Genomic DNA, 25,607 nt, shown 5'->3' on the forward strand with positions numbered 1-25,607 from the left:
ATCAATCAAGCGTGATCAACAATCAGCTAGGTTATTCTTCACACCTGGAACATACACTACACAAAACTCAAACTCTTGGAGAGCCACCACCCATTTCCATATCCTAGAGGATATGTTGCCTAGACCTTTCCTTTCAAAAATCTCCCTCAATGGCTTGTGATCAGTTTTAATTGTGAGGTTGCATCCCCACAAGAACTTGCGGACTTTCCTGTGTCGATAGGTGGAATGGCTGTTCAGGCACTCATAGATAGAGGTGCGTTGGTCAACGTGATAGACATAAACCAGTTCCAAACCCCCAACCCAAGGCCCCCTCAGACCCATGTGCACAAACATATATGCATTTGAGAAAAGCAAACCACTGTGGCTGGCAGGTGTTGTGGTTATGGACGTGACACATGAAAGCGAGTCAGAACAACCCTGGGCTGAGCGTCACGGATGGTGTGCATATTCCTACCTGACCCTGGTGCTGAGATTGATCCTCCACGTTTCCTGCCGCCGCCGCAGACACAGTCCTCTGTGGCCGCTGTGCGCAGGACTACACTACCCAGAAGCTTTAGCGGCGGAAGTCCGCTCCCATCACCACTGCGCACGGAGACGCATAAAATCGAACAGAGCCCCGGCAGAGCGGGCGAGTCAGAACAACCCTGGGCTGAGCGTCATGGACAGTGTGCATATTCCTACCTGACCCTGGTGCTGAGATTGATCCTCCACGTTTCCTGCCGCCGCCGCAGACACAGTCCTCTGTGGCCGCTGTGCGCAGGACTACACTACCCAGAAGCTTTAGCGGCGGAAGTCCGCTCCCATCACCACTGCGCACGGAGGCGCATAAAATCGAACAGAGCCCCGGCAGAGCGGGCGAGTCAGAACAACCCTGGGCTGAGCGTCACGGACAGTGTGCATATTCCTACCTGACCCTGGTGCTGAGATTGATCCTCCACGTTTCCTGCCGCCGCCGCAGACACAGTCCTCTGTGGCCGCTGTGCGCAGGACTACACTACCCAGAAGCTTTAGCGGCGGAAGTCGCTCCCATCACCACTGCGCACGGAGGCGCATAAAATCGAACAGAGCCCCGGCAGAGCGGGCGAGTCAGAACAACCCTGGGCTGAGCGTCACGGACAGTGTGCATATTCCTACCTGACCCTGGTGCTGAGATTGATCCTCCACGTTTCCTGCCGCCGCCGCAGACACAGTCCTCTGTGGCCGCTGTGCGCAGGACTACACTACCCAGAAGCTTTAGCGGCGGAAGTCCGCTCCCATCACCACTGCGCACGGAGGCGCATAAAATCGAACAGAGCCCCGGCAGAGCGGGCGAGTCAGAACAACCCTGGGCTGAGCGTCACGGACAGTGTGCATATTCCTACCTGACCCTGGTGCTGAGATTGATCCTCCACGTTTCCTGCAGCCGCCGCAGACACAGTCCTCTGTGGCCGCTGTGCGCAGGACTACACTACCCAGAAGCTTTAGCGGCGGAAGTCAGCTCCCATCACCACTGCGCACGGATGCGCATAAAATCGAACAGAGCCCCGGCAGAGCGGGCGAGTCAGAACAACCCTGGGCTGAGCGTCACGGACAGTGTGCATATTCCTATCTGACCCTGGTGCTGAGATTGATCCTCCACGTTTCCTGCCGCCGCCGCAGACACAGTCCTCTGTGGCCGCTGTGCGCAGGACTACACTACCCAGAAGCTTTAGCGGCGGAAGTCCGCTCCCATCACCACTGCGCACGGAGACGCATAAAATCGAACAGAGCCCCGGCAGAGCGGGCGAGTCAGAACAACCCTGGGCTGAGCGTCATGGACATTGTGCATATTCCTACCTGACCCTGGTGCTGAGATTGATCCTCCACGTTTCCTGCCGCCGCCGCAGACACAGTCCTCTGTGGCCGCTGTGCGCAGGACTACACTACCCAGAAGCTTTAGCGGCGGAAGTCCGCTCCCATCACCACTGCGCACGGAGGCGCATAAAATCGAACAGAGCCCCGGCAGAGCGGGCGAGTCAGAACAACCCTGGGCTGAGCGTCACGGACAGTGTGCATATTCCTACCTGACCCTGGTGCTGAGATTGATCCTCCAAGTTTCCTGCCGCCGCCGCAGACACAGTCCTCTGTGGCCGCTGTGCGCAGGACTACACTACCCAGAAGCTTTAGCGGCGGAAGTCGCTCCCATCACCACTGCGCACGGAGGCGCATAAAATCGAACAGAGCCCCGGCAGAGCGGGCGAGTCAGAACAACCCTGGGCTGAGCGTCACGGACAGTGTGCATATTCCTACCTGACCCTGGTGCTGAGATTGATCCTCCACGTTTCCTGCCGCCGCCGCAGACACAGTCCTCTGTGGCCGCTGTGCGCAGGACTACACTACCCAGAAGCTTTAGCGGCGGAAGTCCGCTCCCATCACCACTGCGCACGGAGGCGCATAAAATCGAAGAGAGCGAGCGTTCCGGATCGGCCGGGGCACGCGGCAGGGGTGCCCGCTCTCACCCCTCCTTTTCGCGCTCGCAATGGAGCCCCTTGCCGCCCTAATCAGAGCGGATCCTCTCATTCGGGGATGGGAGTGGCCGGGCCTCGAGGAGGACAGGATCGCCCTCTATGCGGACGATGTCCTGCTGTACCTTGGTGACCCAGCGCGCTCGGGTCCTCGGGCTCTCCGCATTTTGAGCCGCTTTGCCCGCGCCTCTGGCCTCCGCCTCAACTCGCACAAGTCGGTCCTCGTGCCTCTTCATCCCTCCCGCGAATGCTTCGATTGGCAGACCACGATTCCCCTCCGCCGACTGTCCTTCAAATACCTGGGCATCTGGGTCTCCCTCCTCCCGGAATTGAGCTGGGCACTCAACGTGGCCCCTTTAGTCAAAAAAGCCAAAGCAGACCTCACTCGGTGGCACTCGCTCCCGCTGAACCCCCTGGGGCGCGTGGCGCTCTACAAAATGATGATCCTCCCTCGGTTTCTGTATGTATTGCAGAACACCCCGGTGTCCTTTCCGAGGTCGTGGTTTCGCGAGTTGGACGGGATGGCCACCAGGTTCCTCTGGGGTGGTGGAAGGCCGAGGCTGGCCTTGCCGATCTGCCGCCTCCCCACCTTTGATGGGGGGCTTGGTATGACCAACCTCTACCTTTATTACCTGGCCACCCGGCTTCTGGTCATCCACGACTGGTTTGGGGGGGGATGGTCCGATCCGGCCTACAGGGTGGAGCTGGAAGCCCTGGGTCTCTCCAGCGTTCAGGACCGCATGTACGGCGCCCCGGTTCCCACCTCCTGCCCCGACATCACTAGGGCGGTTTTCCTGGCTTGGCGGGCTGCGCTCCGCCACACCGGATGGACCAGGACATTGACGCGCGCCACCCCTCTCTGGCATGGGACATGGTTGCGGGAGGTTGTGGGGCTGGAGGGCTTCGGACCATGGGATTTGCTAGGTATCTCCCAGCTGGGGGACGTGTGGCGGGGGGGGCGCATGTGCTCATACTTAGAACTGCAGGCGCGCTTTTCTCTCCACTCGTCCCAATTCTATAGATACCTCCAATTGCGACACGCCATACGGGCACACACCCCGCTGGACATCCGGCTGCCGGACCATAGCCCCCCAGAAGCTCAGGTTCTGATGGGTAACCTAGGGAAGGGAGGCATATCCAGAATATATCGTTCCCTTGTTAACAATACCCCTGTGCCCCGGGAGGGTCTGAGGGAGCGATGGGAGGAATGGGTGGGTCCCTTGGACGAGATCGACTGGCGGGACGCCCTTATGGCCCCCAGGCTGGTGACGGCCTCCGCCAAGCTGAGGCTCATCCAAATCTATTATCTGCATACGGCGTACCTTACACCAGCGCGCATGCGCCGTGCGGGTCTTTCCACCGACGCAGCCTGCCCTCGCTGTGGCTTTGACCAGGCCGACTTCATCCATATGGTATGGTCATGCCCGGAACTGGAGGGGTACTGGCGTAGCATTGAAACTGACTTGACGGATGTCCTGGGGTGGGAGGTGCCACACGACCCTAAACATATCCTATTGGGTATCACTGATGGCCTGGACGGCACCCGCGCTGAAAAATTGTTCCTTATGACAGCGCTAATGGTGGCAAAGCGGGACATTGCGGCAGCCTGGAAACAGCCGCAGCCGCCCAGTCTGACCAGGTGGAGCGCGGGAGTGGACTGGTGTGCGGCGCAAGAGCGGACTCTTTACCAAGCTCGGGGCTGCCACAAAAAATATCGTAGGGTGTGGGGGAAATGGTTAGGAAATGTAGTGTGATCTGGTGGAGCGGGGTGGGGGCGGGGGGGGGGTGGTCCGGGGGGGGGGGGCTGAGAGGGGGAATGATTCCCAGATGGGACTACTGTATATTGTTGGTCTGAAAGGCTCACTGTTTTTTGTTGCACAAAACAATAAAAACTTGTTTATCAAAAAAAATCGAAGAGAGCCCCGGCAGAGCGGGCGAGTCAGAACAACCCTGGGCTGAGCGTCACGGACAGTGTGCATATTCCTACCTGACCCTGGTGCTGAGATTGATCCTCCACGTTTCCTGCAGCCGCCGCAGACACAGTCCTCTGTGGCCGCTGTGCGCAGGACTACACTACCCAGAAGCTTTAGCGGCGGAAGTCAGCTCCCATCACCACTGCGCACGGAGGCGCATAAAATCGAACAGAGCCCCGGCAGAGCGGGCGAGTCAGAACAACCCTGGGCTGAGCGTCACGGACAGTGTGCATATTCCTATCTGACCCTGGTGCTGAGATTGATCCTCCACGTTTCCTGCCGCAGACACAGTCCTCTGTGGCCGCTGTGCGCAGGACTACACTACCCAGAAGGTTTAGCGGCGGAAGTCCGCTCCCATCACCACTGCGCACGGAGGCGCATAATATCGAACAGAGCCCCGGCAGAGCGGACGAGTCAGAACAACCCTGGGCTGAGCGTCACGGACAGTGTGCATATTCCTACCTGACCCTGGTGCTGAGATTGATCCTCCACGTTTCCTGCCGCCGCCGCAGACACAGTCCTCTGTGGCCGCTGTGCGCAGGACTACACTACCCAGAAGCTTTAGCGGCGGAAGTCCGCTCCCATCACCACTGCGCACAGAGGCGCATAAAATCGAACAGAGCCCCGGCAGAGCGGGCGAGTCAGAACAACCCTGGGCTGAGCGTCACGGACAGTGTGCATATTCCTACCTGACCCTGGTGCTGAGATTGATCCTCCACGTTTCCTGCCGCCGCCGCAGACACAGTCCTCTGTGGCCGCTGTGCGCAGGACTACACTACCCAGAAGCTTTAGCGGCGGAAGTCCGCTCCCATCACCACTGCGCACGGAGGCGCATAAAATCGAACAGAGCCCCGGCAGAGCGGGCGAGTCAGAACAACCCTGGGCTGAGCGTCACGGACAGTGTGCATATTCCTACCTGACCCTGGTGCTGAGATTGATCCTCCACGTTTCCTGCCGCCGCCGCAGACACAGTCCTCTGTGGCCGCTGTGCGCAGGACTACACTACCCAGAAGCTTTAGCGGCGGAAGTCCGCTGCCATCACCACTGCGCACGGAGGCGCATAAAATCGAACAGAGCCCCCGCGTTGCGGGACGCGCGCGGGCAGAGCCGGGAGAAGCCCGGGACAAGGGCGGGCCGTCTGTGGCCGTCCGGGGCTGGAGGAGGCTGGGCTGGGCCCACTCCCTAAACACCTTGCTGCCGCTTGAGAGGTATTGTTATCAACTCAGTGCTTATTGCTTGTGACTATTATATATATTATCCTGCGTGATTGCACCCTGCCTATGACCTGGACATTGCTTTATTGCTTTATTATTTCATCTCGAGCTTTCATAAGTGCGTATAGCAATACCATCTCATTGTAATCATGACATCACGCCCTTCTAAGGGCAGATCTTCTTTGGTGGGAGGAACAGTTCGAGGCACTTTGGACAATTTCATCACAAGAGCCGCCTCAGTCCTTGAGAACGAGATTGCCCTGGTGGAGCGGCGACTATCGGCTGAACATTTACATGTTAAACGTTCTTCGCTTGGTACCATTCAGATGGTTGCCTCCCCGGTTCATGCACTGCCTTTACCGCGTTTAATAAGTAATACGCAATCTCCTTCAGGATCTTCTTCTCTGTCTATACGAGATATTGACTCTGAGACTCAATCCTGTACCCATTTAGCATCGTATGCCTCCACTTCTCATGTTAACCCTTCTTCTAATAATACCTCTTCTGGCTTATTACCGTTAAAGCCCACTAGCGCTATTACCACTAAGAGCTTGTTTAGGAAGGGATCAAAAACGACTAGTGGAGGTCCACCCCCCTTGAAGAAGAGAAAGAAGGGTCCAAAGAAGTCTGATAAATTAAATCCATCTGGTAACACTAAGAGCAACCAGGTGGTTAACAACACAACGACTTTTTACTCTACTGACCCCATTAAATCACACGACGTTGAAATCCAGTCAGACTCCCAAAATTGTGATTTATTGACTAACGAAATTGTGGGTCGAATAGAGTTACTTGTAAAATCACTCCTTCTCCCTCTTCTAGAAAGAGCTAAGGGCATGATGAATCAACTTGGGCTAATTGAGAAATCGGTTTCGCAAAACACGGAACAGATAAAAGATCTACTCTTAAATACAGTGGCAATTCAAAATACCATTACTCACTCTTCCCTAATTACAGTGACAGATAATAAACGAGTAGAGTTAGATCAACCGAAAACAAAGATACTACCATCCTTAAAAAATCAAACTAACTCATTGCAAAATCAAAATAATAATACTGTCCCTGACTATGGTAATAAAAAGGTAACCCCTAAAACTACTAGTTCTAACTCTAACCCACATAGTGTTTCTGCTGATACAGACCAGTGTAAAATAGATGGTTCCAGCTGTCAGCATATAGATCTACCCCCCGAGGCGGTCCCCTATGTTGTTGTTTTGACAGGAGTTCCTACTCTGGAGCTGGGGAAGAAGGAGGGCTACCAAGAGTTAAAAAATAAAGCAATGTACTGGCTGAGACAGAATAGGCCCTTACCGCCTCACATCAATGGTGAAATTTTACATGTTCGTAGACTCGGTTGGGTCGGCCTGCGCCCAAAGGATATTGCAGGTGACGTAATAGTTGTTAACTTTAGAGACTACAAAGCTACTTCTCACATAGTCAACTGGTTTCATACCCAACGACAGACAACTATAAGAACCTATGACCTGACTTACTTTTATCCACAGTCGGATTATAGGAATACAATAATACCTAGAATGTATCCACACCCCCAAATAGGGCCTCTTAACTTTAACCTTCCTATCTCCAACCGTTTTTTTCCCCTTGAAGGATTAGAGGATGTCGATTGACTCTCTCTGGAGGGCAATCTGCGGACCCCTGATAGTGGTTTAACGAATGGTCTATTAGGCAGCGATTCTTGTCCTCCTGCATTAAATCATACTGCTTTAAATCATACTGCATTAAATACTAAGATCTCGCTACCGCTGTCATTAAGTACAGTCCCCCAAGTAAAAGATGTTTCGACAACATCTACGATCCCTCTATTATGTCCCAAGGTTATACACGATCCTAATTTAATTAAATCAGAATTAGTGGTTCTATTCTGGAACGTAGCGGGTCTTCGCTCCAGAATAGGAAATGACGTTTGGACTGGTTTTATTGCAAATTTTAATATCCTGTGTTTACAGGAGACATGGCAGACAACAGCCACACATCTGAATGGCTATAAAACATACTTTTCCCCTGCCCAACCTTCAAACTCTGGTAGGGCTAAGGGTGGGCTAACCACATATATTTCAAATTTAATTAAGTTAGAAGAAATAAGGACAATAAAACTTGATCCTAATTTCCAGCTTATTAGCCTAACAGTAAATAAAAGATATTGTTTCCTCCTGGTTAACTATTATAATAACCTCTCCGATCGAGTGGCATCGGAATTAATTAATTCCATCTTTATTCTGATAACATCTTTTATTAAGAATAAAGCCGGTGAGGTGTCTATTATCTGGGGCGGTGACTTTAACCATTCTATATGTGTTGCACCTAATCAATTTTTATGTGATTTAGATGATGAGGCAGGCATACCCATTTCTCATTTTGCACATTCAACTCTAGGTAGCTCCTTAAATGAAACTATGTTTAAGCTGGATATGGGAATTGCGAATAATTTACATGACTCAAATACTCCACTGGCCCCGATTTACCATGGCCGAGGATGTAATTCTACAATTGACTATATCCTTCTTTCTAACAGCGTTGCAAAGAGGGATACTACCTTCCACACTCATCAGATTGCACTAAGTGATCATTACCCTATCAGTATTACTCTACATCTATTCAATGGGCCTAACCGTAAAAATCCAAGTGTTCTGGACCAATATAATCTAGAATTATCCAGACTAAATGGGTACTCATTAAAATGGGCTTTAGTCAACCCCATTGATATTTCAAAAACGGTGATTACTAAGGCATATTCGTCTATCACGAAATGCCTTGACCCGACCGTGTCTGACATAGAGGGCATTGCAAACTTTGGCACTGTGACTCAGGAGGTAAAACGGGCCCTAACGATTAAGAAGGCCAATCCTAAACAAAATAATAGAGGCTGGTTTAACCACTCATGCACAGCGGCCTATTCTAGTTTAAAATCTGCTTTGCATAAAACAGCCAGGAATCCCGTTGAAATATCTACATTGAGGAAGGCCTATAAGTCTGTGTTAAAAGAAAGGAAAATGGAACTGAAAAAACAACTCTGGAATGATTTGCACGAGAGTTGTTCCAGTAACAATAACATCACTTTTTGGAAAGCAGTAAAAGCACCATTTTTTACTGATAACGGTGATTTGCCTAGAGTTGAGGTTGCAATAGATGAAAAGGACTGGGTTGATCACTTTACAAGAATCTTTTCGGCAGTTCAATTATCAATTGATGTCGGTAACACTGTCCCCTATTGTCAAGGCTCCTCGTCTTTCCCCATTGATATATTTATCACCCTTGACCAGGTCACTCGGGCTCTAAATGCAAGCAAACCAGGGAAGGCCCCGGGGCCCGATGGGGTCCCAATAGACTTTCATAAAACCTACACCGAACTCTGGATTCCTTTTTTAACTAGAGTCTTCAACGCACTATGCTCCACAGGCATTCCGGAATCCTGGAAAACATCTATCCTAGTCCCGATCTTTAAGAAAGGGGACAGGAACTCAGTATCCTGCTACCGCCCCATCTCCCTGTTAGATTCTACGGGGAAAGTGATGGGTAGGATTATGCTTGACAGATTGCAGGAGTGGGCAGCGGATAATAACATCCTATCCGACCTACAATACGGGTTCCGTGAAGGACTGGGGACCATAGATCAGGCACTAAATCTATCTCTCCTGATAGATAAATATGTTAACATCAAGGCCGGAGTACTCTATATGGTCTATGTCGACCTGTCATCTGCGTTTGACTGCGTCAGCCATTCTAAACTCTGGTCCATCCTTCTAGACCTAGGGATGGACCAGACTGCAGTCACTTTTCTAAGGGAACTTTACGCGGATGCAAGTGCCAGAGTAAGATTCGGTACTAGTGGTGAACTGACTGCATCATTTGGGGTAGAAAAGGGGGTGAGACAAGGTTGTGTCCTGGCTCCATTCCTCTTCACCCTCTATACCAATGGCTTGGAGGCTGAAATGTTGAGTGGAGCACAGGACCTTCCTATGGTGGCCAATCGCCGCATTCCGGCATTACTGTATGCGGACGATGCGGTCATCCTTGCTCGCACCCCAAATGAACTCCAGAGGGCTTTAAACAAATATGCTCTTTTTATGGCCAGTCTGAACCTTAAGGTCAACATAGGGAAAACCTTTGTTATGAAGGTAGGTGTTAGTAAAAACACCAAAACTAGATCCATCTACTTGAACAAGGAAAGTTTAGCAAATACTGACAGTTATCCTTATTTAGGTGTCTTGTTTGACAAAAAACTAACTTGGAAACCGGCAGTTGAAGTGAGAAAACTTCAGTTTGCGAGAACAACCTCCGCACTTGTGAGTTTCTCCAGGAAACTGGGGAAGAAAGCACCTACGGAGATGATAAAAATGTATAAAGCCAAATGTATTTCAGTGGCCTTATATGGTGCAGGAGTATGGGGCCACGTGTCCGTGGCTCCCATCCAGACGATAGAAAATAATTTTTTGAGATACCTCCTCGCCCTACCAACCTCAGCCGCAAACTACTCCTGCCATTTAGAACTAGGCCTACCATATGTTACTGACCTGGCAAAAATCCAGCCGCTTTTATTGTGGTACCGAATATGGTCATCTGAAAAAACTTTCCTTACCCAAAAAATTATTCAAGATTGTATGAACCTTGATAATGTTTTCAGATCTGGGTGGTTATCCTATGTCAAAAAGTTTTTAATAGATCTAGGACTAGGAAATTATTATCATGATCCTCTTACCATACAGGAGCTAACAAGAAAGGCCTTCTATGATCTTTGCTATAACCACCTTGAAGATTTAAGACTCAATTCAGAGGTAATGAAGCAAACAGCAAGGCACAGTCTTACAGTACAGACGGTGTGGAGTTTCTATTCAATGCTGTAGAACTCAGTGATGTCATTAGAATGACATCACTGAGAGACTCTGTGAATGCTGCCAGTTGATGAAGCTGGAGGTTGCTCTATGGATGTGTACTTATCATCTTGAGAAATAAAGTACCTAAACTACTAACCACTGTCCCTGTGGTTACTACATTTTCATGGCGACGAGAAGACTGCGCAGGGGGCAGATAATTGAGTGACCTCCACCCCTGGAAAAGCAGATTGACATTGGAAGTACTGCTAATGAACTGTGAGTAAAAGAAATATTTCATCTTCACTTGAGTTTGTCAATGCTTGTTTATACATGAAGCAACAAGCAAAAGAAGCTGTATATTTAATGGATTTTACCGAGTGGAATTGAAGAAATGAATAATTGTGGAGTTTCAATATTCATATTTACAGCCAACGGTGAAGATAATTAAACTTGCTGTTAAATTGTGGCCAAAAGAGTTAAGTGACACGAAGCTGGTGAAGGTTTAATCTATTAAACTTGAAATCAAACGTTTTGTCTAAACACAGTGAAGATTTGAACAATTCAGAAGCCTAATACGATTAGGGCGAGGGAAAAAAGCACTTAACTGTTCAAAAAACGAAGCGCGTGCAAGCAAGCGTGTAAAAAAGCCATTAGCAAGGAGGCTAATGCAAAGTAAACAAGTAAGCACTTAGATTATAAAAAATTCAACATCGCATCTAGCTCGCGATCGTGAACAAAGCCAAGCACTCAGGCAAATTAAAAGTAAACATCTCGTCTAGCGCGTGAGCTTGACACGACACGAGGGATCCAAGAACAAAGCCAAGCACTTAGGCTAATTGAAAGTAAACATTGCATTCGGCGCGCGAGCGTTAAGGAACACGAAGGATCAAGTTAAAAGGATTTCCATTAACAGTGTGAAACAAAATGCAAGGGAAGCAAGCTTAACTGCTATTTAATGGGAAATGAAGCCTAAGTGAAGTCGCGTGTGAAAAAACATCGCGTTACGAAGCAAACAGTGTCAAAGTGAAATGTATACTGCTGGTTACCATAGTAATTGATCTTTCTTCAACAAATTATTCAAGACACTGATTTTCACTGATTCTTACCGAAATTAATTATTTTTGGAACTCTGCAAAGTAATCCATGTCATCTGATGTGGCTCCCTGAAATTGGTGAAAGGAAAGAAGGACTTGCTCTAAAGTACATTTAGTTGTGGAAAGAAAAGAAAGACTTGTATCTACAACTTCTATAGAGAAATATATGCAGGAATGTAATTATTTTAGATTGTTGTTTTAGATAATTATTTTAGTCTATTTTTATAGTTTATTTTTTTAATTAGTTTTGTTAGCTTGTTATTTGTATTTTGAATTGCAGGAATGTCTGATCAAGGTATGTCTGCTCCACCTTCGTTCTTACCGATACCTGGTGAACCTACAATTCCATGGAAACGGTGGAAAAACATTTTTTTAACATATATTTTAGCCATTGGTGGTGATAAATATGGACCATTAAGAAGGCAAGCTATTTTATTACATCATCTAGGGACAGAGGGAAGGAGAATATATGACGATCTTCCCGGAATTTCTTTAGGTGTAGGTGATGGTCAACCTATAAATGTTTATGAGATGTCAATACAGATGCTGGAGAAACATTTTACCCCAAAACTCAGTGTGGTGTTTGAGAGACATAAATTCTTTTGTCGTGTGCAAGCACATGATGAGGATATAATGACTTATGTGGCATCATTACGCGGACTAGCTGTAACATGCGAATTTCAAATGCTGACAGAATCTTTGATTCGCGACCAGATTGTGAGATGCACCAACAATAGAAAAATAAAAGAAAGACTTCTATCTCTAGATCCTACCTTAGATGAAGCAGTACAGATTGCTAGAAGCTTAGAACACACTGATGTGTGGATGAAAGAAATTGACATTGGGAAATTAAATATGAAATCTTCAGAAAAGGAAGTAGTTAATCTTGATGTGGAAGAAGTAGGTCTGAAAAAAGTGACTAAACCAGAAGTTTCACATTCTCATTCATCTAATTTTAAAAATGAAAAAAGTACTAATATGCTCAATACCTCTAATGCATCGAGTGGAACTTTTAGAAAAAGAATTACATGTTACAGGTGTGGGTGTCCTGGACATATTGCGTCTAGCCTAGCATGTGGTGCTAGGAGCGTAACATGTAGGTTGTGTGGAAGAAAAGGTCATTTAGCGAAAATGTGTAGGACTAGAGGTCAAACTTCCAGTGTAAAAATGGGGGAAAATTTGGGGGAAGTAAGAGAGGAATTAATGCTTTCCATTGATGAATGTGATGTATCAGAACGTAAAGAAAGTATTAGTGTGGTTAGTAATAATAATATAAAAATGGAAAGTACTGAAAAATTAGAAAAACCCCATTGTGACATTATTTTAGAAAAGACGGAAGTCAAAGTGTTAGCAGACTCAGGTAGTTTGTTTACACTAATTTCAAGGGAAGTTTACTTAAATGAGTTAAAGAAAAATTTGCCTGAATTACAAAACTCGGATATAAGTGCTGTGGGGTATGGTGGAAAGAGAATAAACATCATAGGGATGTTGTGGATGGATATCTTTTTCAAAGGTAACAGCGTTCATGGTAGAATATACATAACTGAAGACGGGTCGAATCTTTTAGGGTGGCGACACCAAAAAGATCTCAATATAATTCTCGATCCCAATGCCAAGGAACCAGTCATGATAGTTGAACCTGCTCATGAATGTAGTTTGCCTGTTTCCGATGGTAATTCTGAGTGGGGGAGAAAATTAATGTTGTCATTTCCGCAGGTTTTTTCTGATGATTTGGGGATGCTCAAAAATTTCAGTCACCGGATTATTTTAAAGAAGAATGCTCGCCCAGTGGTACATAAGGTCAGATCCATACCTTTACTAATGAGGGAACCATTACAGAAGGAACTTGACAAACTTTTGGAATGTAAAGTTATTGAACCCATTGAGTCATAGGAGTGGCTTTCTCCGATCGTTGTCGCACCGAAGGATGGAAACAAAATTCGTCTCTGTATTGATTTAAGAGACTTAAATCAAAATATATGGGTGGATCGGCAACCATTGCCAAATATAACAGAAATGCTAAGTGTTATGGGTGGTGGAAAAGTATTTAGTGTCTTAGACATGTCAGCTGCTTACCACCAGATAAATCTGCATCCTGAGTCACGAGCTCTAACCTCTTTTGTTACACCGCTGGGGGCTTTCCGCTATCGACGCATGCCTTTCGGTCTAGCTTCGGCATCTGCCGTGTTCCAAAGGATCATGCAAGATATTTTTAAGGGGATGGATGGTGTGTTGTGCTTTCAGGACGACATCATGGTGGTGGGAAGATCTTTTATGGACCATGATGAATTGTTAAATAATGTTTTGAAAAAGATTGCTAGTCGTGGGTTGACCATCAAGAAAGAAAAGTGTCAGATAAGGAAGGAAAAAGTGGATTATTTAGGGCATGAGATATCTGCTGAGGGGATTAAACCTAAGAGAAGCATAATAAAGGCAATTGTAGATGCTCCACAACCAACTGATAAAGATTTATTGAAATCATTCCTTGGGTTAGCGGAATATTGCTCAAAATTTATATCAGGATTTTCAGAGATTGTGGAACCTATGAGGATGTTGTTAAAAAAAGGAGTATCATTTAATTGGAATGTTTCATGTGAAGAGGCGTTTGAAAAGATTAAATCGTCTTTGGTTAGTGCTCCTACTCTAGCCCATTTTGATGTGACTAAGAAAACAATTCTGACAACTGATGCAAGTAATATAGGATTGGGTGCTGTATTAACTCAAAAATCAATGGAGGGTGAAAGTGTGATTGGGTTTGCATCAAGACGTTTGCAGGGAGCAGAGAAGTCCTACTCCGCCATTGAGAAGGAAGCGTTGGGTTGTTGTTGGGCAATAAACCATTTTAAATTTTATTTGTGGGGTTTACCATTTGTTCTAAAAACAGATCATAAACCATTGGTACACATTTTTAAAGGTGGAAAAGGGCTTGAAGGTGGTGTGACTCCAAGGATATCCCGGTGGCTTTTGTCAATATTAGATTATAATTTCTCGATTGAGTTTGTAAGAGGTAAAAAAAATATCATTGCTGATTGTTTGTCGCGTATGCCAGTTGAGGGACAGGAGGAAGATTCATTCTTGGTATATGAAGTAGAATCTATGTGCGATATTAATGATTTCGATTTGGCATTGAAACAGGAAGAATGGAATGAAGCTTTAGACAAGGATGAAGAATACATGGTGCTTAAAAAAGTCATACGTGATGGTTGGAATAGTGAGCTTGATATCAATGAAGAGTTGAAAAAGTATTTAAAAGTTAAAGACCAGTTAAGCATTCAAAAGAACAGAGTTTTGAGATGCAACCGAGTGGTTCCCCCTAAGATGTTGAGAGGAAAGTTACTTAAATTGGTACACGAAGGACACTTAGGTAGGAGCATGTGTAAAAGAAGGTTGAGGCAGAGTTTTTGGTGGCCTGAAATGGACAGAGATGTGGAAACAATTGTAAAAGAATGTCAGCCATGCTGCAATAGTGATAAATGCAGAGTAATTCGTCAGCCTCCTCTGGGCTCCCTTGACGTTCCGGATCGGCCATGGGAGAAAGTGGCGATGGATTTTTTGGGTCCTATTAACAGGCTGGGTATGAGAAGTAGATTCTTAATAGTTCTAGTTGATTACCATAGCAAGTGGTTTATGATAAAGCCTGTAGAACATATTACATCTGAGGTGGTCATTGATTTTTTAAAGAGTGCATTTTTGGAAGAAGGAATACCTAAATGCTTAGTTACAGACAATGGAGTGCAACTTGTTTCCACGATAATGGCAAGGTTTCTCTCAAATCTTGGTATCAAACATGAGAGGGTGGCAGTATTCAGGCCTCAAGCTAACGGGTTGGTTGAGCGAGTGAATCATATTATAATGGACAATATTCAATTGTCATTAAGTAATGGATTGAGATGGAGAGAAGAGTTAAATAAAATGGTGTGGGCACACAGAGTAACTCCACATTCTGTCACAGGTGTATCCCCTTTTGTGGCTTTAAAAGGGAGAGAACCAGCAAGGAAAGAGTCACCTGTATGGTTACAAAAGAAAAATCAGGTGTGGGTAGATCGAGAAAGAATTGCAGAAAGAGTTAGAGAGTCTCAAGAAAGAAATAAAGATGATTATAATAAGAGAAAAGGAGTGAAGGATATAAAAATTGCAGTTGGTGACTGGGTGATCACTAAAAGAATGGGTTTGGTTAAAAAAGGGGAAAGTAAGTTTTCCAAACCTCAAAAAGTGGTAAAGGTAATGAATTATGTGGTAACTCTTGCTGATGGGAAAATATGGAGCATGGGGAACTTGTTCAAAATTGATGTCCCAAATTCTTGTGAATGATTATATTTCTGTATCTCCAAATTCTTGTGAATGATTATATTTCTGTATCTCTTAGGATTAATGAATGTTTTGTTATTGCTATGAATGCTAATCTGTACAGTAGTTGTTGTTTTTGGATTATTTTATTGTTAACTCTTTGTAAGGGGGGAGATGTGTGGAGTTTCTATTCAATGCTGTAGAACTCAGTGATGTCATTAGAATGACATCACTGAGAGACTCTGTGAATGCTGCCAGTTGATGAAGCTGGAGGTTGCTCTATGGATGTGTACTTATCATCTTGAGAAATAAAGTACCTAAACTACTAACCACTGTCCCTGTGGTTACTACAGACGGTTTTTGGGATCCAGCCTTACCTTACCTATAACATTACTTCTTATGAGCTGTTACTTTTGGTGAGGTTAGACTGAATTACTTCCACCGCTTAGTGACATTCCCGCTGAGAAACAACTGGGCTAAAATAATTCCACCTTGCCCATGTAATGGGAGTTCCTCCCAGACTACACTTCACACTATACTATTCTGTAAATATTATACAGACCAGCGGAAGAAATTATTAATCCCCCTATTAAAACGCATGGGCTTCCGTACCTGTCGCCCGGCCTTATTGTTTTTGCAGTCTCTTGAGGGGGAAGGGCTGGTCTATGCTGTTTCCAATTTCCTACAATATATTATGCGTCACAGACAGAACTTAGGCTGACTTAACCCAGTTCTGATTTTAATGAATTGTATCGACTTAACAGATGTTTCACCCAGATGCTTACCTCACGTTCTAAACTCTGTGAATTGTTATTTGATTATTTGTGATAGCCATGAGTTTTAACACAATGAATTTTATAAATGTTTCTTTTTTAAATTATGTATTTTATGTGTATTTGTATATGTATCTTTTATGACTCTCTTTGGAGAGCCGAATAAAGAAATTTTGATTTGATTTGATTTGAATGAGAAGAAAATCTGTAACTCTTCACCTTGTTTTGAACTTCAGTGTACCAACACTTTTGATTAGATAAAGCCCTCTGCATGGTTTCCTTGAGCACCCTGTTAAACCGCTCAACTATTCTGTTTGTTTCTGGGTGATAAAGTGCAGACTTTTTGTGACTAATACCACTGTCATCCAAAAATTTGTTAATTTCCCTCGATGTAAATTGAACCCCATTGTCTGATAACAAGGTTGAGGGAAAACCTTCCTTTTCAAAAACACCATCCAGGAATCGTATAACATCTCTGGTTTCCACTGAGTTGTTAATTTTGACCTCAGGCCACCTAGAATACACATCCAGGAGCACAATAGCATACTTCTCCACACTGGTGTGTTTGATAGGGCCCAGGATGTCAATAACTACCTCCTCCCAAGCCTCTTTGGAAGCTGCCTTAACGTCATGGGTTGAACTCTGGGTTTCAAGACTTTATAGCTTTTACCTCACTCTACACATTCTCGCACACTTTTCTGAACACACATGTCCATCCCAGGCCACCAGTATTTTTGCCTAAGTATTTTTTCTTGGTTTTGGAAATGCCCGGATGACCTTCATGGGTGAAGTCAACTAGTTGCATCCTCAAGTTATTTGGAGAAATCAATCTGGAGCCCCTCACCAAGAAACCGTTCTGGCATGCCAAATCATCTTTTACCCCCCAAAAAATGCTCAGTGCTTCATCCACTTTGGCATATTTGCTACAAACCCTTTCAATGCCACACAACACAGCTTGTAGTGTTGCATCCTTTCCAAGCTCACTTACCCATTAATCCTCCTTAATTATGCTCTCATTGACAATACAGACAGCATAGTCATCAAAGTCACTTAACTCTTCTTCTTGCTCCTTGTTCTTAGTGTGTCTTTTATCAATCAAGCGTGATCAACAATCAGCTAGGTTATTCTTCACACCTGGAACATACACTACACGAAACTCAAACTCTTGGAGAGCCACCACCCATTTCCATATCCTAGAGGATATGTTGCCTAGACCTTTCCTTTCAAAAATCTCCCTCAATGGCTTGTGATCAGTTTTAATTGTGAGGTTGCATCCCCACAAGAACTTGCGGACTTTCCTGTGTCGATAGGTGGAATGGCTGTTCAGGCACTCATAGATAGAGGTGCGTTGGTCAACGTGATAGACATAAACCAGTTCCAAACCCCCAACCCAAGGCCCCCTCAGACCCATGTCCACAAACATATATGCATTTGAGAAAAGCAAACCACTGTGGCTGGCAGGTGTTGTGGATATGGACGTGACACATGAAAGCACCACCAAGCACACACAAACCACTGCCTCTGCAAGTGCTTCCAGTGACAGAACGAGCACAACTACTAACCAGTGTGACAATTCAGGTTGTTCCAGGCCCCCATAGCAATAAGAATGGTTTGGGCGACAGGTATTAGTCATTTTTAATGTGCATTGAATTAATAAAGAACTGTTATTGAGCTCATCTATAAATCAGGCTAACAACGCCACAATGTGACAGACTGTCATAAAGCGCTGGCGTTGACAATTAGGTGCCGGTGCTGAGCACCGGAAGTCACAGGCTCAAATTAAGCACTGGTGTGCTTCCAGGTCATGGAGGAAGAAGCAGACACACTGCTGGGGCGCCAGACAGCAGATGACATAGGATTAGTCTTATTTGCGAGACACATCTATGACAGCCACATCAAAAGTCTGCTAACATTTTTACTTCACCCTTCGAGGGCCTGGGACTCTAATAACAAGACAATCAAGCTGCACATTTACCTTGCAGTAGGCCCAGGAGTATACTTGTTTGCCTCCAACCACTGGTGTAGGAAGAACTGCACAAACTCGAGCAGCATGGAGTTATACAGTAGGTATCACCCATGGTCTTTACCCCTAAATCCAAGCAACCGGATACAATCCACCTCTGCGTCAATGTGAGTCTCCTAAACAAAGCCATCAAGTGGGAGAAGCATTTAACGCCGAAAATGGCTGACATTAAAGCTGACCCAAATGTAGCCCAATGATTCTCAAAGCTGGATCTCAACACTAGATACCACTAGTTGAAGTTCGACCCCTACAGCCACTATATAACCACATTCTCCACGCAGTTGGGCATATGGTGCTAACGCCGCCTTTCAAGACATCAGGTGGGTAATGTTCCTTGATGCCAGCATGGCATACTTCGATCTGCGGCGGCAGACATAACTGATCGTAGATGTCAGCCCTGTCAAGCTAGGGGCAGTACTGACCCAGGAAAGGGACCAAGGAGAATGGATCACCATCGCATACCCCAGCAGCGCCCTCACTGGGACAGAAACCCGCTATGCGCAGATGGAGTGAGAGGCGTTGGCCATCAGATGGGGTTGTCACCTCTTCCTTTTTTATCTGTATAGGAGGCACTTCTGCGTGGTCATTGACCACAAATCACTAGTCTCACAAACAGTGAGAGTAGTGTTTTGTGGTCAGTGACCACCCAGATGTGTTTCCTATACAGATAAAAATCTGTATAGGAGGCAACACAGGAACCTCCAGGAATCCGCCACACTGCGTTAAAAAGCGGGCAGTACAGCTGCAATAGTACCATTTTGAGGTAGCCTATCAGCCAGGAGTGGGAAACACCGCTGGCTATCTATCTCTACACCCTCTGTCACATGAGGGCAGTGCAATGTCCAAGGGGGCGACCTTGGATGAGTTCATCAGAAACATCACTCAGGGCCTTGTCCCAAATCAATGATGCTACAGGAACAATCAGTAGTGATGATGGTAGACACGAGCCTCCAGAAGGTATTCGAGGCAATGAAACATCACCAGCGGAAGTGATTCCTAGACGCAGCAAGGATGTTGAACCAGTCAGAGAAGTTCAAGATGACACAAATATAGAGTCCAAGAGGAGTTGAGCGCCACCCGAGGGATTGGTGCAATGAGGACGGCACTTTGTGGTCCTACATTTGTGTGGACTCGAGTGGTGAAATTGGCACAACAAGTACACCAGAGTGTGGTGAAAACCAAGGCGAGGCTGATGGCGAAGGTATGGTAACAGGGATGGACAGCGTGGTAAAGAGAAGGTAATGCTGGGCAGAGCATGCCACATAAAGGGAGGAGCAGGGACCCAATCCCGGTCATGTCTGAAGAGCCATGCTCACACCTGTTGTGGTATTTGAGCATGGGCTTTGGGAATTTTCACGATGGTCGAACCACCGTAGTGATCATGGACAGTCATTTCAAGTATTCTGTATGGAGCTTAAGTTCTTCACTTCCTTCTGCAAGATGAGCCCAATCCCCTGGAAGGTGTTCACAATGTTTGTCCTGCCCGTGGGAAATCAAGTAGGATAATAGCCCCCCCTTTCATCGTGCAACATCGGAAGATCACCCTACGATGGCCAGAGGCAATGGTGAGCTTGGATATGCTCTACAAGGCACACTTTGGATAGAAGTTGCCGAAGGAGATGCCCTCGAGTGGTACCTGCACCATTTTATAGGGCAGATTCGCACACCACACATGCTGCCCACCCCCTTAACCTTTCATTTCGTCAGTTGGTCACAGACAGAATCCTGACCTGTCCCACATGGGAACCAGTAGTTATGGACCAGATTCACACTCAAGTGGAAAGTCGCACCATGAATGTTAAGGCCCTTCGACCTCAATGAGCCAAAACACTCACTCTATGGGTGGAAGATCCTGTGGTGATCAAAGTCAGGCACACAGGGTGGAAATTCAGGACATCTTTTGAAAAGCACCTGGGGCTTATAACAAGAATCAAGGGTACCAGGGTCATTGTATGAAGAGGCAGAGTGGAAGTCACCTGCAATGTATCCTGGTTCAGCGGTGCCCGGCAGTACCCACCAACCAGCACTAACACCTACCCCAGAAGGCTCCCGGCACCTCCTGGGTGTCTGAAGGAGGTGAGCAGGTGTGGTCACATCTGACAACTGTGGGAAGGGATGTAGTGGACCACCAGGCTACCAGGGGTGGCCCCCCTATTAGGGTGTTGGGAGTTGCCCCCCTGTATTTGGCACCCCAAACCCCCAATTTTATGTAAATAAATGTGGTTTAAATTGGGTTTTTTTGGCCGCAGGCGCTGGGCATTTATTTTTATTTTTATTTTAAAAGCCACGGGCTGGATTGCTTAGTTTCTGCAACATGATGAGTGGGTGGGGCTTAAAGACAACTGATATGTAATAATACAGGCTCACCTCCAGGTCATCCACACAAACACACTTCAAAGTGCGCATGTCAGTTTGGCCGACTGCCTTTCTGTGACAAATCCAATATGCACACTAGATTGGCCTCTCACAACCATTTCACAGCGAGTGGGGGGTCCCAGCCGTAGACCCCTGCACTCAGAATGAGCACTGGGTTTACTTGTCCGATCCAATCCTGGAACTGCTCTCAGTAAGGGAGCAGCGTCTGAATTGGCCAGGACTAACGGTTATGCATAGTCCTGCACATGGCGCAGGGTGGGGAGTTCAGGTCCCTGGAACACATGGCCAATCACTGCATGGCTTTATTATGAATCCATGCAATGATTGGCCATTTTGTCCCCTGCTCTCTTCCCTCCCCCTCTCCGTGCGCAGAGCCACTAACGACATTGCAGAAGAAGGAGTGGTGGAGACGAGTCATGGTGGTTGCAGCCAAGTTTCCTTCCTGACCAAAGAAGGTAGCCGTCTTAGACGGTGCAAGACTCTCACCATGGTGTAAACAATGTAAAAGGTCATTTAAAAGGCATACACGGCTGAGGCTATTTGTGAATCTTTTAACCTAGAGATGAAAATGTTATTTGCATTTACTATAATGTAACTATTTTAAAGATGAAGAAGTCATTTGTTCATGTTGTTAAAAAAAACACACAACCTTACCAGTACCTTTCTTTGTGGGAAAGAGACACTGACAGACTTCTAAATAAATTGCAGTCCATTGCTCCATTAATAAGTTTCTGTCGATGCCGAATTTAGGGGCATATCAACAAGCAGGCGATATAAAATTATCGCCGCTTTTGCGGCCGTTTTTCGGCCGAAAAGCGGCGATAATTTTATCGCCTAATCAGCAAGGTCACGCTAACGCGTGAAACCTTGCGTTAGCGTCAGGATTCCTAACGCCCACCTTTGCATCTCTAATGAGATGCAAAGTGGGCGTTCCTGACCTGGCATGACAGGAGAAATGTCGCTAAGTGACATTTCTCCTATCAGCAAGCATAACGCTATGAAGCATAGCGTCAGGAAAAGTAGCGATAACCCTTGTTGTCGCTACTTTCCTTACGCCTGCTTCAGGACTGACTTAGCCATAATAGCCTATGGAAGGTAGATATCATGGCTAAGTTTGTGAGTCCCTATCAACTAGCTAACGTGAGATTATCGCTGGATTTCCAGCGATAATCTCACGTTAGCCAGTTAGCGCTAGGATTTTTATCGCTGATGAGATAAGCGTTGCTAATAGCACGCTATCTCAGCGATAAAAATCGGCGCTAGCCGGCGATAATTATCCGAGCGCTAAGTGCACTCAGCGATAATTACCGCCGGTTGTTGTTGATATGCCCCTTAATTTGTCGATGTCAGTCTGACATGATATAGTTGATAATATCTTCATTTCCTGCTGCCTGCAACTAACTCACATTGGTCAGTTTGATCAGACTGACTGGTCGTGGCATAATGTCATTTTGTGGGCAGTGCAGTACTGATTGTGGGGATGTAGTATGTTTATTGTGTGACATCTCTAAAGCCTTATTGTTCATTTTTTTAAACGAGCATCGGAAGCTCTTCCCCCTGCCTTTTTATGAACAGCACCTTACTTATGCATCATACGAATCCAGGATGAGTTCTAAAATGGCGGCAAAAGTGAAAAATAAACAGGTAATAAAATTAATTTAAGTTTTATTTTACACTGCTCCCAGCCCAAGCAGTGTTTGGGGATGGGGCTGCTGCTGACTGGCAGCAGGGGAGTGGTGTACACTCCAGCAGTTTACACTGCGCAAGTCACTTTGGCCGACCGTCTTGTGATGGCCAGCCTAACATGTGCAGTGAAAACCTCTCCAACTAGCTGTCTCAGACAGCTGGGCGGAGAGCAGGCACAGGCCTCCTGACCACCGTAAGGGGCCACAGCGCTGCATCTTCCCCGGTACTGCACATTCATTCCAAGGGCATCCATTAACTAGGGATTTGTTATAGGCAGCACCTTATGCAAGCGAAGGTCTGCCTCGCCACACACTCCTTTTCAGACAGCCTTCCTCTTGACAGTACTCATTCATGAATGAATTAGATCCCACACTCATTCGACACAATATGACTTCAGTGTCCCCAATTGGCCACTAAAGGTTAATTCTATGACCTATAGCATCTATGGGAGGCCACCCCTTCCTGACCATGTCACAAAAGATCTGCCATCTTTAGGCATTTACTTTCAACAGATTTAGGTGGTATAGGTAATAGGGAATAGGCGCCACAAGTATTCACACTTCAAGTGTTCACTGTCACTTACTAATTACGAACGGTGCTAAAAGGTGAGGGAGAACCACCAGCCTCCCCCAAAGGATTTGTGGCAAGAGCAACAAAAATGCATACATTAAACACCTTAGCACACGTAATTTTATGATTAAGGTCAATTTCCCATATTATTCATAGCATGAAAACACAAGCAAAGTCTTTTCGTTTTTCTGTCTTTTAATCCATTCGGGTGTTCTTTAGCCTCTTTAGCCAACACGTGTTTCGTTGTCTCTGTAGTTTAATACACACGACTTGTTCACGGCTAAATAAGAAAACACACAGTACGGTGTTTCAGTTTAAACAAACGAAAAAAGCTTAAGGGGCAATATTTTACAATTATATAACGAGTTGTTACACTAATTGTGAACGTGTCTGTGCATATACAACACAAAAGTGATTTTAGAAACAGTTGTGGGAGGGTATTTAACATTGTATACCCTTCACTTTTGGTTTGGAAGACCTTAAAAACACACACATGTGAATAGTGAAGGTTGTATGTGATTGAAATTAAATCTATATGAAAGATTCCCTGTGTCTCATAAAACCTTAACCCAGGAAAAGAGAACCTAAGTGCATATAGAAGTCCAAAGACAGGACCACCATTCTGGTCCAAAATGATAGAAGCCCTGAGCGAAAAGCAAAACCACTAAAGTCCAATCTTAAAACCATGCATTTAATATTAGGAAGGACATAGAAATCCAAAGAACAAACCTGTACTGTTATAAAGAGAGTAATCTGAGGGGAAACAGGAGAAAGAAAAATGTATACACTGAAATCAGTATACATAATATATAAATGAGTGTCCACAAACTCAAAAGAGAGAAAACTAAATACGTACTCCTATTGTGGCGATAATTCCAGGCCACAATAATCCTGTGGCGTGGGGTACACGAGCAAATCCTTCTTTACAGCGAGTCAGATATTAAGTGCTCTGTATGGGTTGTCAATCCACAACCCTCGTTAATCCCTGGTTTCACGTCTTCATCAAGACACTAAAATAAACAGGAAATCAATGTTTGCTTAATCTAACTCCAAAATTTTCTTAATCAAGAAAATATTCTTTACTTCACTAATATGAAGCTGGTGCTTAAAAAGTGTCAAGCACGTCCTGTCCGGTTGCTGTCTCATTACTTACTTAAGGTTTGTAGACTGCTTAACTCGTAACGAACGTCTCCCCACGCCGGTCTCCTCGAGTGCGAGTGCCGGGTTGCCGAGTAACCGTTCTAAATAAACGTATTTGCGTGATCATGTGACCACGCGTAGCGCAATCACGCAGTTTCCAAGTATCGCGTTATTTTCGTGTGGGTAGGATAAAATAATATTAGTAATCTCGATTATTAGGCAGGTTGCATAAATATAGGTGGTTCTAATGTCAGTGATATCGGTCTCACTGTGACAGACCCAAATATCGGTAGTGCTGTAAATTTACTCAGAATACCGCGATCACGTGAACCCATATATCGCGTGACCGTATCAGAATTCCGAAAAAAGCGCCATGTTTGTATGGGCAATGGCAGTAAAAAAAGGGTCAGTACGGAAAACATAACATAAAGTGAAAAAACTCTGAATTCTCAATCTCTGGATTTCAATGCACGGATAAAAAATGGGCAAGACCAAATAAAGCAAGTTTTTTTGCATTCTACGAACGATAGGTTCTATGCAGAGCATCTCTCTTAGATGCCACTTAGTAACGTTCTATTAACGTCCAATCAAGTCCGCAATGCAAATAATAGCCTTATGTGTCAACAAGCATTGATGCAAGGAATTCTCCTATAGAAGCCGGACCTAAACCAACACGGAATTCGGTATTCATAAGTGAGGTGAAGTCAGTTTTTTAAAATAGTCATTCAACTATCTCGTTATGTGTATGTTACTAGTCCCTCTGGTTGCAAGGTCAATTTCAGTGACTATTTCGTGTGGGTGACATCATATATATAAGGTAAACGGCTAATACATCATTTAACCTTTGTTACATAGCAGTACAATTTTTCATTTTGTCATGCTACAATATTATTTTTCTTATGATTTACGTTTTTTTGGTTTTGCAATAACAGTTTCTTTATAAGGTAGGCTCAAATCTATTACACATATCTTGTGTCCAAAGCATACTAGAAAAAAAGAGACGGGTCAGCCAAAACATCCACTCTTCCGACTCTTAGATACTGGTAAATGTGCATAGTTCGCATTCAGAAATTCTATTTCCCCAAGAAATAATGCATCTCCTGGTCCACATTCATCCCTACTTCAGTTGTCCGTAGTTTGAGGATCCAAGATGCCT

At 45.5% G+C, this 25,607-nt stretch overlaps 2 protein-coding genes across 2 annotated transcripts in view; one reads left to right on the plus strand and one right to left on the minus strand.

Moving 5' to 3' along the window:
• LOC146784041 (uncharacterized) overlaps positions 1-11,664 on the minus strand; it is a 52,770-nt gene extending 41,106 nt beyond the window's left edge. Inside the window, exon 1 of the mRNA XM_085635896.1 lies at positions 11,609-11,664. The gene's annotated coding sequence lies outside the window, so the exon portion shown is untranslated. The remainder of the gene's footprint in view (positions 1-11,608) is intronic.
• Positions 11,665-11,878: 214 nt separating this feature from the next.
• Positions 11,879-25,607, plus strand: part of LOC146784042 (uncharacterized) — a 63,409-nt gene continuing 49,680 nt past the window's right edge. Inside the window, exon 1 of the mRNA XM_085632893.1 lies at positions 11,879-12,566. Within this exon, the coding sequence (XP_085489019.1) occupies positions 11,879-12,566 (688 nt within the window). The remainder of the gene's footprint in view (positions 12,567-25,607) is intronic.

The sequence above is a fragment of the Triturus cristatus genome, chromosome 11, assembly GCF_964204655.1.
Source record: "Triturus cristatus chromosome 11, aTriCri1.1, whole genome shotgun sequence".
Taxonomy (NCBI): Eukaryota; Metazoa; Chordata; class Amphibia; order Caudata; family Salamandridae; genus Triturus; species Triturus cristatus.